The sequence below is a fragment of the Palaemon carinicauda genome, unplaced genomic scaffold, assembly GCF_036898095.1.
Source record: "Palaemon carinicauda isolate YSFRI2023 unplaced genomic scaffold, ASM3689809v2 scaffold3944, whole genome shotgun sequence".
Taxonomy (NCBI): Eukaryota; Metazoa; Arthropoda; class Malacostraca; order Decapoda; family Palaemonidae; genus Palaemon; species Palaemon carinicauda.
Genome location: NW_027171612.1, coordinates 1 through 13815, shown reverse-complemented (window position 1 = coordinate 13815; position 13815 = coordinate 1). Strand labels below are relative to the sequence as shown.

General features: G+C 34.1%; 1 protein-coding gene across 1 annotated transcript; it reads right to left on the bottom strand.

The window, feature by feature from the left end:
* Window positions 1-1787: 1787 nt before the first annotated feature.
* LOC137636809 (paternally-expressed gene 3 protein-like) lies at window positions 1788-4279 on the bottom strand. Its single transcript, XM_068369168.1, has 2 exons — window positions 4162-4279; window positions 1788-2761 (listed from the first exon to the last, which is right to left on the bottom strand). The coding sequence occupies exons 1-2, from the start codon at window positions 4277-4279 to the stop codon at window positions 1788-1790; spliced, it is 1092 nt and encodes a 363-aa protein (XP_068225269.1).
* Window positions 4280-13815: the final 9536 nt, after the last annotated feature.

Genomic DNA, 13815 nt, shown 5'->3' with positions numbered 1-13815 from the left:
TATGAAGGAGTCACAATTAAGGAGTGATTATACCAACTGCCTCTCTACTCCTCTCATAGATCTATTTGTAAAGAATTCTCACGAATATACAATAATTAAAACTATCAACATATTTATATATACATCTATATACACACATATATTGCATATACATATATATCATAAATATTTCTATATATGCATATACATAAACAAACACACACACACACCCACACCCATATATATATATAAATATATATATATATATATATATATATATATATATATATATATATATATATATATATATATATATATATATAATAGTTAAATCAATTATTACTAAAATTGTTACAATTTCTATTATCTTTAAAATTATTAAAATTATCACTCGGCCGCCATCCGTCCTGTGACTACTTCCCGATTATAATTCATCTGAAGAGTAAAAGAATATTTGCCTTGTGCCATTAATCACAGTCCATCAATTAGATAATCAGCACCACGCCATTGAAGTGAATATTGATTCATCAGGATGCATAATCATCATCAATCAACGGACGTCGATGATTCTTCATTGTAGAATTATTCATGCAGTAAACACTGCCTGAATATTTTTTTGGGTTACTCATCAACTGAATGTTCTTTATGAGACTGTTCTTCATGAGACAAGTATTGTACGCACCTTTGTCTATTATCCGTCACTGTATGGTAATTATGAGGTTCATTGTCGTGTGAATATTCATCAATTATCAGTTATATTAAATAATGTTTGGCCATTAGTCATTATATGGATATTACTGCCATTACTCATATTTAGTAATCATGAGTTTTTGTACAGTATATTGTTGAAACATGTGTTACCAGACGAGTTTAAAACACTAGATAGCAATCGAAAAAATATTATAATTTCATACATATCTTTATTCAAACAAATATACTTTCTTCTTAATAAGGGTAGAAAAGGCTCTTTAGCTATGGTAAGCAGCTCTTCTAGGGTTGTTCTCTGGCCTTGGATAGTGCCATAGCCTCTGTATCATGGTATTTCACTGTCTTGGGGTAGAGTTCTCTTGCTTGAGTGCACACTCGGGCGCACTATTCTATCTTATTTCTCTTCCTCTTATTTTTTTTAAAGTTTTTATAACTTATATATATAAGATTTTTCTAATGTTGTTATTGTTCTTAAAATATTTTATTTTAATTGTTAATTACTTCTCTTTTAGTTTCCTTCTTTCTCTTCTTCACTGGGCTATTTTCCCTGTTGTAACCCTCGGGCTTATAGCATCCTGCTTTTCCAACTAGGGTTGTAGTTTACCAAGTAATAATAATAATAATAATAATAATAATAATAATAATAATAATAATAATAATAATATCTTTTCAAATTAAAGTTTACTATTTACCAGGACCAAAACTTGATTATCATTCCTAAAAAAAACCATAACAACATCAACAACGATAAAGCAACCAGTGATGAAAACGAGATGATTAGACAACCACTGCAGAGACATCTTAATTACTTTTTTTTACAGAGAACTGGATCAATTCGATGCAAGCAGACAAGAAATCAAGAAGACTCAGAATCCGTCAAAATACATTCTTATCTCTAAAATGACAAGAAGTAAGAAGAAGAAGAAGAAGAAGAACTGGATTTGGTCGTAGTTAAAATGCCATCTCTCCGGCACGGGGCGACCGACGACCCACGCATAGTCATATAATTAATAAGAGGCCTCCTTACAAGGACCACAGACTATCTGGCGGACACTTTACCCAGCCTCAGTAACGTTCGCAAAGCCACTTGATCACTTCATCTATCGATCGTAAAACACAGGCCCTGATAAGCTGACCGTAGCTTCCACCAAACGGCTTGGTAAGTGGTCGAAGCTGCTGGATAAGGGTAAGTTGTCGAAGCTGCTGGACACGATTAAGTTGTCGAAACTATTGGACAAGGTTAAGTTATCGAAGCTGCTGGAGACGATTAAGCTGTCAAAGCTACAGGATAAGGCTAAGTTGTCCAAGCTACTGGACACAGGTAAGTTGTCGAAACTGTTGGCCACAGGTAGGTTGCTGAAGCTGCTAGCCACCGGTAGGTTGCTGAAGCTGCTAGCCACAGGTAGGTTGCTGAAGCTGCTGGCCACAGGTAAGTTGCTAAAGCTGCTGGCCATAGGTAAGTTGCTGGAGCTGCTAGCCACAGGTAAGTTGCTGAAGCTGCTAGCCACAGGTAGGTTGCTGAAGCTGCTAGCCACAGGTAAGTTGCTGAAGCTGCTGGCCACGGATAAGTTGTCAAAGCTTCTGGCCACGGTTAAGTTACTGAAGCCGCTGGCTACAGGTAGGTTGCTGAAGCTGCTGGCTAAGTGTAAATTGCTGAAGCTGATGGCCACAGGTAGGTTGTCGAAGCTGATGGGCAAGTGTAAGTTGCTGAAGCTGATGGCCACAGGTAGGTTGTCGAAGCTGATGGGCAAGTGTAAGTTGCTGAAGCTGATGGCCAAGCGTAAGTTGCTGAAGCTGATGGGCAAGTGTAAGTTACTGAAGCTGATGGCCACAGGTAGGTTGTCGAAGCTGATGGGCAAGTGTAAGTTACTGAAGCTGATGGCCACAGGTAGGTTGTCGAAGCTGATGGGCAAGTGTAAGTTGCTGAAGCTGATGGCCAAGCGTAAGTTGCTGAAGCTGATAGCCACAGGTAGGTTGTAGAGGCGGCTGGCCACGGGTAAGTTACCGAAGCTGCTGGCCACAGGTGAGGGCGCAATACTGACTGAGACAGGCGTAGGAGCAAGAGAAGGATTTCCTTATAGGGACAACCTGAAAATGCCAAATGTTCCTAATTGATTATGCCGACCAAAACTGGACTCGAGGCAGGAACGATACTGATCATTGCATGATGAAAACGCCGGATGGAAAAAGTAAAGAAAAAAGGTAACGATGCCAATTTTAACCAAGAAAGGAGATATTACCCGAGTCAGCAATATAATCAATCGCGTAAATATATAGATCTGCTGGAATAGGGAACAAGATCCGGTAGCAACATTGGTAGTTCCGTTAATATACATAACTCTTATGTATATATATATATATATATATATATATATATATATATATATATATATATACATATAATATATACATATACTGTATATATATACATACAAGTGTATGTAAGTATCTATGTGTGTATATATATATATATATATATATATATATATATATATATATATATATATATATATATATATATATATATATACATACATAAATATATGTATATAAATATATATATATATATATATATATATATATATATATATATATATATATATATATATATATATACAGTATATGTGTATGTATGTATGTATGTATGTATGTGTGAATGTGTATATACACCATTCCTCAAAAAGATATTATGTTCCTATTTTACTCATTTTATAAAAGAATGTCATAATTCCATCTTTCCCAAAGACAAACTAAGAAAACAACTAATAAATTTAAATCTAAAATGATTAACAATATGAATTCACCACACTTAAAAGACTGCACCAAAATTCAATTTCTTTTAATGGGGTTTCCTTCCTGTCATCCAATCTTTTCTAAACATCCCAGTGTTGTTATATCAAACGGGATAAAAGAGATAAAAATAAAATATTTAAAAAAAAAACACTATGTACAAGGAAAGGACGACATAAGTCTCTTTTTTTATAGTTTATATATGAATGATCTATTCTAATGTTGTTACTGTTCTTAAAATATCAGTATTTTATTTTAATTGTTCATTACTTCCCTAATAATTCATTTATTTCCTTTCCTCGCCGGGTTATTTTTTCCTGTGGGAGGTCTTGGGCTTAAAACATCCTACTTTTCCAACTACGGTTGTAGCTTAGCTAATAATAATAATAATAATAATAATAATAATAATAATAATAATAATAATAATAATAATAATAACTGACCATGTACCATTTTGGTAATGCTATTTTTTTTTCTTTATTATGAAATACACATTTACAATTTTACAATTAATAACATACTGTATATACGTCATCGTATATTTACATGAATATTCTTTATTAAAAAAAGAAAAGAAGAGACACTTAAAACACTGATTCGCAACGCAAGAAAGGGTGCAATCACACCAAATGATGAAAACCCTCCGAGTATTTAGTTAACTGTGAGCACCAAAATGTTTAATACCCTCCCCAGAATGTTTAATACACAGCCGACATTTGATCCGTGGAAGGACAGATGGCTTGTAACCTCTGATCCAAAGCTTAGAGACCAAACTTGTGACCAGAGACTCATATGGCTGCATTGTCCCTTTTTATACATCATAAGGTCTCAAAAAAAGTCTCGAGTTCTCCGAACGCTGGCTAATTTTCTCATAATGGCTCGTCTGTTTACACCGTGGCTTTATTCCTTGAAATCTTTTACTGCTAAGTAGACAATTGTTTAAACTATCAATGTACCTTTCTTTGTTGTATCTATTTTCTTATAATTGCTGACATTTGTGGAGGTTTGTTTAAGCTATGTTTTGTCTCCAAAGAGGGGAAGCATAATACAGGAATGAAAGAAGTCACATACAAACGCAAATCAAATTTTCATATAACAAACTAAGCAAAATATAAACACAGGTGCACACATTTCATACACACACACACACACACACATATTATATATATATATATATATATATATATATATATATATATATATATATATATATATATATATATATATATATATGTCTATATATATGTATATATACATATAGATATATAGGCTATGCATATATATATATACATGTATATATACATATATATATGTATATATATACATATACATATATATATATATATATATATATATATATATATATATATATATATATATATATATATATACAAACTGTGTATTACATGAATGTGTATTAGAATGTTCGTGTAGACACCACACATAACAGCTACGTGCAACCTCAATATTAACACACACAAACATACAAATCTTCAGAGTCGATCCTTCGAGTCTGCCCTGCTCTTCCCCAGTGACTATATCCGCAATGGGATCCCTTCTGTGACTCGATCCATAACTAATATAAAGTTTCAATTCCAGAATTCCAGAATCATAATATAGCACTTGATAAAGAGGAAAAATATGAAATGTAGCATTTTAATGACTATAGTCAATTTTTTTGTGAGGCACATTTGCACCGACTCGCAGCGGTGCCCTTTTAGCTCTGAAAAGTTTCCTGATCGCTGATTGGTTGGACAAGATAATTCTAACCAATCAGCGATCAGGAAACTTTTCTAAGCGAAAAGGGCACCGCTGCGAGTCGGTGAAAATCTGCCTCACTAAAAAAAAATTGACAATAGGAAGTTCTTGAGCTATTCATGGAAAAAGTAATGGCGTTTATTTCCTCTGTAACTCAAAAACGAAAAGATGAGTGATACCAGTGTCTAAATTTCGGCGATTTACGAGACGTAAAATCAAAGTACAAAGATCTAAGGTATAAGTGAAACTCTAACTATAACAAATAAAAAACTCTAGAGTTATAATAAAGCTCTAAGGGTATAATAAAAAAAAAAACTCTAGTTATAATAAAAAGCTCTAAAGTTATAATAAGAATTCTCTAAAGCAGAGGTTCTCAATGGGGGTGAAATTCACCCCCAGGGGTGAATTTTGGGCTTTCAGGGGGTGAATAGTGACAGAAGTAAGTTTATGGTCGAGGAGAGCAATTATAGGCTTTGGCGTGACTGGCCTGTCACGTGGGCTGGGATTATATCATGTGCTGGCCCAGGAAAAATGGATTAGACAGTAATATACAAGTGACCACCCAAGTTAATCCTAGGATTGTAAAAAGGTATTGAGGAAGAGACAGATGGCTATGGAATTAAGTAGGTCCCAAGAAAATTACTTGGCAACTCCAAGGTTGGGAACTCCTGGACTAAAAATAACTGAGAAGCTAATATCATGGATCAAGTTGTGCAGGAGATAAAGTCTTCAGCATTTAGCTTATTTTCAATTAAACTTGATGAATCAACTGATGTGGCATCATGTTCCCAGTTGATGGTGTTTGCAAGGTATGTTCACTCAAGTTCATTTAAAGAGGAGTTCTATTTTGTTCTACCAAGGCCTCTGATATTTTGGAGAAGGTTTCATCTTTTTTTGAATCAGAAAATCTTTCGTGGGATAATATCAGTGGGTGTTGTAGGAGCACCAGCTATGTTAGGGACAAAATCAGAATTCCAAGTATGTGTGAAAAAGCGAGCTCCAAAAGTGAAAGGCATTTATTGTATGAGCCATCGTCAGACACTAGCCTCAAAAGCACTTCCTGCTCTGCTAGATTAGGTTTTGGATCAAACAATTAAAATTGTAAATTTCGTCCAGGGGGGGGGGGGGGGGGCTCTCAACTCACGACTTTTCTAGCAGTTATGTACTGATATGGATGCAACCCATCAATCGCTTCTTTTTCACACATGTTCGTTGTCGTTCAAGAGGAAATGTAACTGAGCGAGTATTTGAGCTTAGAGATGAGCTCAAATTGTTTTTTGAAGTGCAAGATAAAACAGAATTTTCTGCCTGGCTGTGTGATGAGGAATGGATCATGCGTCTTGCCTATTTGGTTGATATAATTGAGCAACTGAATAAACTGAATCTTCAAATGCAAGGAAGGAATACAGACATTATAGAATTCGTAGATGCCTTGGAAGCTTTCATGAGCAAGCATGAAAATTAGAAGAAAATGGTAAATGCAGAAAATGTAGCCATGTTTGAGAAACTGTCATCCATTCTTGATGTTTGTGGTGAAGACAAGGTACTTCCACAATTTGCAAAAAATTAAATTTTGTAGCAGTTGACAGAACTGGAAAATTAATTCAGACGATATTTTCACGAACTTAGTGATTAGTTGGATTTAGTGAGAAATCCATTCAAACTGTCGGTTGAAAAAGTTCCTGATGATTGTTAAGATGAGTTTTTGGAGTTAAAAAGTTATTTGGGTGTAAGAGATATGTTCGATGATAAATCAATAACAGAATTTTGGCCTCTGATGTGCAATTCCTACTCAAAAGTGGCAGAAATGGCTATCCGTGTATTTCTTCCGTTTGTTTCGACATATCTTTGTGAGTCAGGCTTTTCATCTCTGTTACAAATTAAAACGAAGCATCGTAGTAGATTAGAGGTAGAAAATTACCTGCGTTGTGGCCTTTCAAGCACTCATCCGGTTATCCCAAAATTGGCTAAAAAAAAAAACAATCACAGGTTTCGTCAATCGATGAAATGTAATCTTCTGAATAAAAATAATTGCATCAGCTTCAGTTTGGCCTGTTAAGTAGTTCTTATAAATTTAAAAAAAAAACTATTTTACTTTCATTCAAGTTTTATATATCCATGGATATTTTCAATTTGCATATAATTTGTAATATTCCATTATACAAATAATCCATGTAAAGCTGTAAATGTATAATTCAGTTCGAAAAAAAAGAAAATATAAGGATTTTTAGTGATATTTGCATATTATATACAATGCAATTTTTGAGACAACTTTTGGAAAAGACGGAAAGTGGGGTGGGGTGGGCCGGGGGGGGGGGGGAATGACATCATTGCAAATGGTGAAAGGGGTGCATGGGCCATGAAGGTTGAGAACCCCTGCTCTAAAGTTATAAAAAAAAAGCTGTAAAGGTATAATAAAAAAAAATCTAGTTTTAATGAAAAAAGCTCTACAGTTATAAAAAAAATCTCCAAGCTATAAGCAAAAAAGCTCTAATTTTATAAGTAAAAAACTCTGAAGTTATGTTGATGGATATCCTTCAAGGGAGAGGGTCTGTAAATATTATAAGAATTACATTAATAATGACAAACTTTCCTCAAGAAACCTAAAAGACAAATGACATACACAAACTTACATCCTTCTAAGAGGTACACGTAAAACCTAAGTAAAAAAGTAATTCCTGTCAATATTACTGGAATTACAATAATAATTACTAATTTTCCTCAAGAAACCTAAAGGCAGGTTTATTACACGGTCGAATGTGGTTCGACCGTCAAGTGTTTGAAGTAATGTTCGATCGTGTGAACGGGGGTATTTGGTTGTCGAACACGTTCGTCGAACGGTTCGAAGAAAATCTGTTCTCGCCTGACTTTTGCGAGCGAGGCTTCATGTTCCAGAAACCTTATGCTTTTGACTAACTTCACCTCTTCGATCCGTTTGACAACCTGGTTCGACTAACCGTTCGACCGTGTAAACCTCGCTTAAAAGACTAATGAGACAAGGAGGTTTGACAACCGGGTTCGACTAACCGTTCGACCGTGTAAACCTCGCTTAAAAGACTAATGAGACAAGGAAGTTTGACAACCGGGTTCGACTAACCGTTCGACCGTGTAAACCCCGCTTAAAAGACTAATGAACATATACATCCTTCCAAGAAGTACAGTTAGAGCGGCTTAAAACGGTTAAGAAAATCATGACCAGCCAATCTACGTCCAAACGAGAAAAACCGCGCACTCTTTCCTTTTTGTCACGAACTCAAGATACCGAATTGAAACCAGAGAAATGATAATGAATACCTTTCAATTTACGACATGCAATTAGAAGAAGAAGAATCACGAAGATCGACCCCCTCCCCCCTACTTGTAAGTCTTAAATCTTGGATGTGAAGTTGCAATCTTCTTCGGTGGCGATGGGAAACTTCCACCATAGATTAGTTACGAGGTTCGTTTCTTTAGCAAATTTGTGTCTTAATACTTCCGGTTCCAGGACTGTCTTTCGCTTGGCCAACCAATTCCCTTTCGTGTGAATGCGGAGTCATTTTTTTCGTCAAGATTTATCTCCTGGCGAGAATGAGACTTCGCATCTCTCTCTCTCTCTCTCTCTCTCTCTCTCTCTCTCTCCTCCTCTCCTCTCTCTCTCTCCTCTCTCTCTCTCTCTCCTCTCATGACAAAAAACACAATGTCGTTTAATCTCCATTAAGTAACGACTATTTTTGTTGTTGACAGGAGGTATATCACGTTAGAGAAACCTTATTTCTGTAGAACTTTTAAAAGAAAAAAAAAGTTGAACTTTTCGTAAACATGCCTCGAAACTTAACAGGTCTACGAAAAGAGTAAAACTCAGATAGAGGGATAAAATGTATTCAGGAAATTTAGTGTTATAAAGACAACACCCAAACTACTGGAAGGTCAACGGAAGAAAAATATCTTAACTTTTCTCTATGCAAATTTCCGACACGTACAGATAAAGGCAACCCACTCTTAAAGAAATTAAAGAAAATGAAAGTTAAGATACCAAAATGGATAAAAAAAATCGGAAAATCTATTTTATCACAGCTAAATTTCGGCCTCACTTATCATTGTTTTGGATATGACTACTGACCCAAGACCTACAGAATAGCTCTTCCTATAGGTCTTGCTACTGACTTCATATTTGGGAACGGCATCATTAACTGTGTCTGTCCTCCGTGGGACTGAATTATAACCAATGACCTTTTACTAGTGAAAGGCATTTTTAACCAATAGATGGCTTCAACAAACTTTTCCTGGGAAGGTTTCAAAACCTTCCATTTTCTAAAACAAATATCTAATCCCATCGAAGGTTTAAGACTTACTCATTTTCAAGGGATATATTCAAATCTACCGTTATACTGGATGGGTTTCCACGCAATCCATTTTCAAAGAAAATTTACACAGAAACTATTTCCCAGAGCAAGTTTCAGCCTGATCCACCTTTTCAAATCTCTGGCATCCTTGTGGCTAACACCTCACACTCACTGTTCGTGAGTTGGAAGTTCGCAGGGTCGTGGGTTGGTTGGTTGGTTTCGACCTGGCCTTTCATTAGAAGGGGCTAGCGTTCGATCCCAAGTATGAGGTAGAAATTTATTTCCCCTCTTTTTCAAAACCTCACAGTCTCTGTGAATAAGGGATGGGGGTTTGGGGGAGACTAGACATCTACCTGCCGAGTCATCAGCAGATCAGCACCCATTGCCTGACCCTCCCTGGTACTGGCTTTGGTGGAGATGTCTTGGGCGCTTATCATATATATATATATATATATATATATATATATATATATATATATATATATATATATATATATATATGTATATATATATATATATATATATATATATATATATATATATATATATATACATATATATATATATATATATATATATATATATATATATATATATATATATATATATATATATATATATATATATATATATATATATGTTCGATCTCTGTAACATAGTCCTGTCCAATGCATCTGTCGCTCATGAGCGACCTTTTAAGTTTACCTTCATTATAAAAGGCTTTCAAACTTTCCTAGGGATGTTTTAAAACCGAGACGAGGTTTATATAACGGGTTATAGAAAACCAACTGCCTCATATAGAAATTGGTTATACCTGAAGACAAAGAAGTGATCTTGTTTTTATCGCTTTTTCTCAACCATCTCCGCCCCCCCCCCCCTTGTAATATTACTTTTCCCTTCATTGGAAGGTTACCTTTCCTTTCCCATTGAGAGCGTTCTACTTGGGACACTAATCCATTGTACTCAAGGGAACGTTCCTCTTCCTGTCCGAACAAGTCTTCACAAATTCAATGTGAATATCAGTAACCATTGGACTGCACGGTTAAATAATACTTCTTTCTTTTTATCATTATTCTTTGCTACTACCTAAGCTACAACCATAGTTGGAAAAGCAGATTGCTATAAGCCCTACCGCTCCAACAGGGAAAATATCTCAGTGATGAAAGGAAACTAAATGAGAAGTAATAAGTCAAAATGATAAAATACCTTAAGATCAGTAACCACGTTAAAATATATCTATCATATATAAACTATAAAAAGAGACTGGTGTCATAATGTTCAACGTAAATTAATTCCAAAATCTGGTCACAGCTGGCATAAAACTTCTAGATTACTGTAGGATATTCCTTATGATGGAGAAGATAAGATCGTTAGAGCTAACTGCATACTTAGTACTAAGTATACGATGGTACACGGGGAAGATCTGAATGTAAAGTATGCTCAGAATGATGGAACATCCTATTCACCTGTCCAAAATTGTTTTGTCTGCCTCCATCCTGTATGTATATATAAATAAATATATATATATATATATATATATATATATATATATATATATATATATATATATATATATATATATATATATATATCATAGTTATGGATAGGGAAAGAGTAGTTCAAAATATCCCTTTCATTCCCAACGTTTCGTGATTCATAATCACATTATCCAGGGCTACAAATAAAACATATACAAAAGAATTAAGAAAGTTAAAAATTTTTACACATTCATTCAAAAAAATAAAATTGTTTAACTGCTTCTTAATTCTTTTGTATGTGCTTTATTTGTAGCCTTCCCTATCCATACTATGACATTCGTGTTCATTACTGGCTGTTGCTGCCTTGACAAAAGATCTATATATATATATATATATATATATATATATATATATATATATATATATATATATATATATATATATACATATATATATATATATATATATATATATATATATATATATATATACATATATATATATATATATATATATATATATATATATATATACATATACACACACACACACACATATATATATATATGTATATATATATATACACCACACACATATATATATATATATATATATATATATATATATGTATATATATACATATATATATATATATATATATATATATATATATATATATATATATATAATATATATATATATATATATATATATATATCTTATGGTAACCGATCCCTACAAAGAAAATAAAATGTGTATGGTAAAACAAAATATATACAATAACTTTCATGTGATATAAGAGAGATATATAGCTCATATCTCCTTCAGATCTCATAAAAACCCTTCCATATCTTGCACACATAAACGAAGCAATTACCGTTGCACGTGCCTTATCCTGCCTTAAGTGTCCACCACCCTCCCCCCGTCACACTTAGCCTACTTCCAGAGATAAAAAAAGAAGAAGGGTTCTTTGATGATTGTTCATTTAAACGCAATTCTCGCGCAGATGTTTTGTTGGCACCTGGAAAAATAGTATTTATTTGTTCTTCCTTTCTCTCTCAAAAACATATTTCATGCAGATTCATCTTGTAGTTTATCATAGATTATTCTCTCTCTCTCTCTCTCTCTCTCTCTGTTCTTCCTTTCTCTCTCAAAAACATATTTCATGCAGATTCATCTTGTAGTTTATCATAGATTATTCTCTCTCTCTCTCTCTCTCTCTCTCTCTCTCTCTCTCTCTCTCTCTCTCTCTCTCTCTCTCTCTCTCTCCTCTCTCTCTCTCTCTCTCTCTCTCTGTTCTTCCTTTCTCTCTCAAAAACATATTTCATGCAGATTCATCTTGTAGTTTATCATAGATTATTCTCTCTCTCTCTCTCTCTCTCTCTCTCTCTCTCTCTCTCTCTCTCTCTCTCTCTCTCTCTCTCTCTCTCTCTCTCTCTCTCTCTCTCTCTGTTCTTCCTTTCTCTCTCAAAAACATATTTCATGCAGATTCATCTTGTAGTTTATCATAGATTATTATTATCTCTCTCTCTCTCTCTCTCTCTCTCCTCTCTCTCTCTCTCCTCTCTCTCCTCTCTCCTCTCTCTCTCTCTCTCTCTCTCTCTCAATCATATCCAATGCAAAACCATCTTGTAATCTTGTTAGCAATCACAAAATTTCTAATTTCTCTCTCTCTCTCTCTCTCTCTCTCTCTCTCTCTCTCTCTCTCTCTCTCTCTCTCTCTCTCTCTCTCTCTCTCTCTCAAACCTATTTTATGCAAAATTTATTTTGTAATCTATCACAAATTTGTCTCTTTCTCTCTCTAAAAAAAACTTATCTAATGCAAATTCATCTTGTAATCTACCAAAAATTATCTCATATCTCTCTCTCTCTCTCTCTCTCTCTCTCTCTCTCTCTCTCTCTCTCTCTCTCTCACACACACACACACACACACACACACACACAGCCCGCATTACAACCACGGAGAGGCGTTCCATAACTAGTGCAATCTTCGTGTGTCAGTTTTACAGGTCTCCTACAACAGATATAAGGAAGACTTAACTAAACAACATGGAGATTGGCATTGCCTCTTCGGATAAATCATCTGAAACTAGGATGCTTGACACACGTTGCAACATAAATCCTTCGATGCTAATCCTACAGCAATATTAGTTTATTTTTAAGCTTTATGATAAATAATATAAATAGCTATTTTCTTTATAATAAGTATTATTATTATTATTATTATTATTATTATTATTATTATCATTATTATTACTACCTAAGATACAACCCTACATGGAAAAGCAGGCTGCTATAAGTCCAAGGGCTCCAACATGGAAAAATAGCTCAGTGAGAAAAGGAAATAAGGAAACTACAAGAGAAGTAAAGAACAATTAAAATCAAATATTCTAAGAACAGTATCAATATCAAATTAAATCTTAACAGCTGGAACAAACAAAATATAATTCTATTATGTAGACAGAAACGTTCGCATCAATACATACAACACACAGTTGATCGAATTTTCGCAAATATTTATTATTATTATTATCATTATTATTATTATTATTCTTATTATTATTATTATTATTATTATTATTACTTGCTAAGCTACAACCCTAGTTGGAATAGAAGAGTGCTATAAGCTCAGGGCCTCCAACAAGGAAAATAGCCCAGTGAGGAAAAAAACAAGGAAAAATAAAATATCTTAAGAACAGTAACAAAACCAAATTTAAACAAAATAACCACGATCTGTCAAGCAACATTCCAGCGCTCTGTTCATTATTTGATTACTTGTT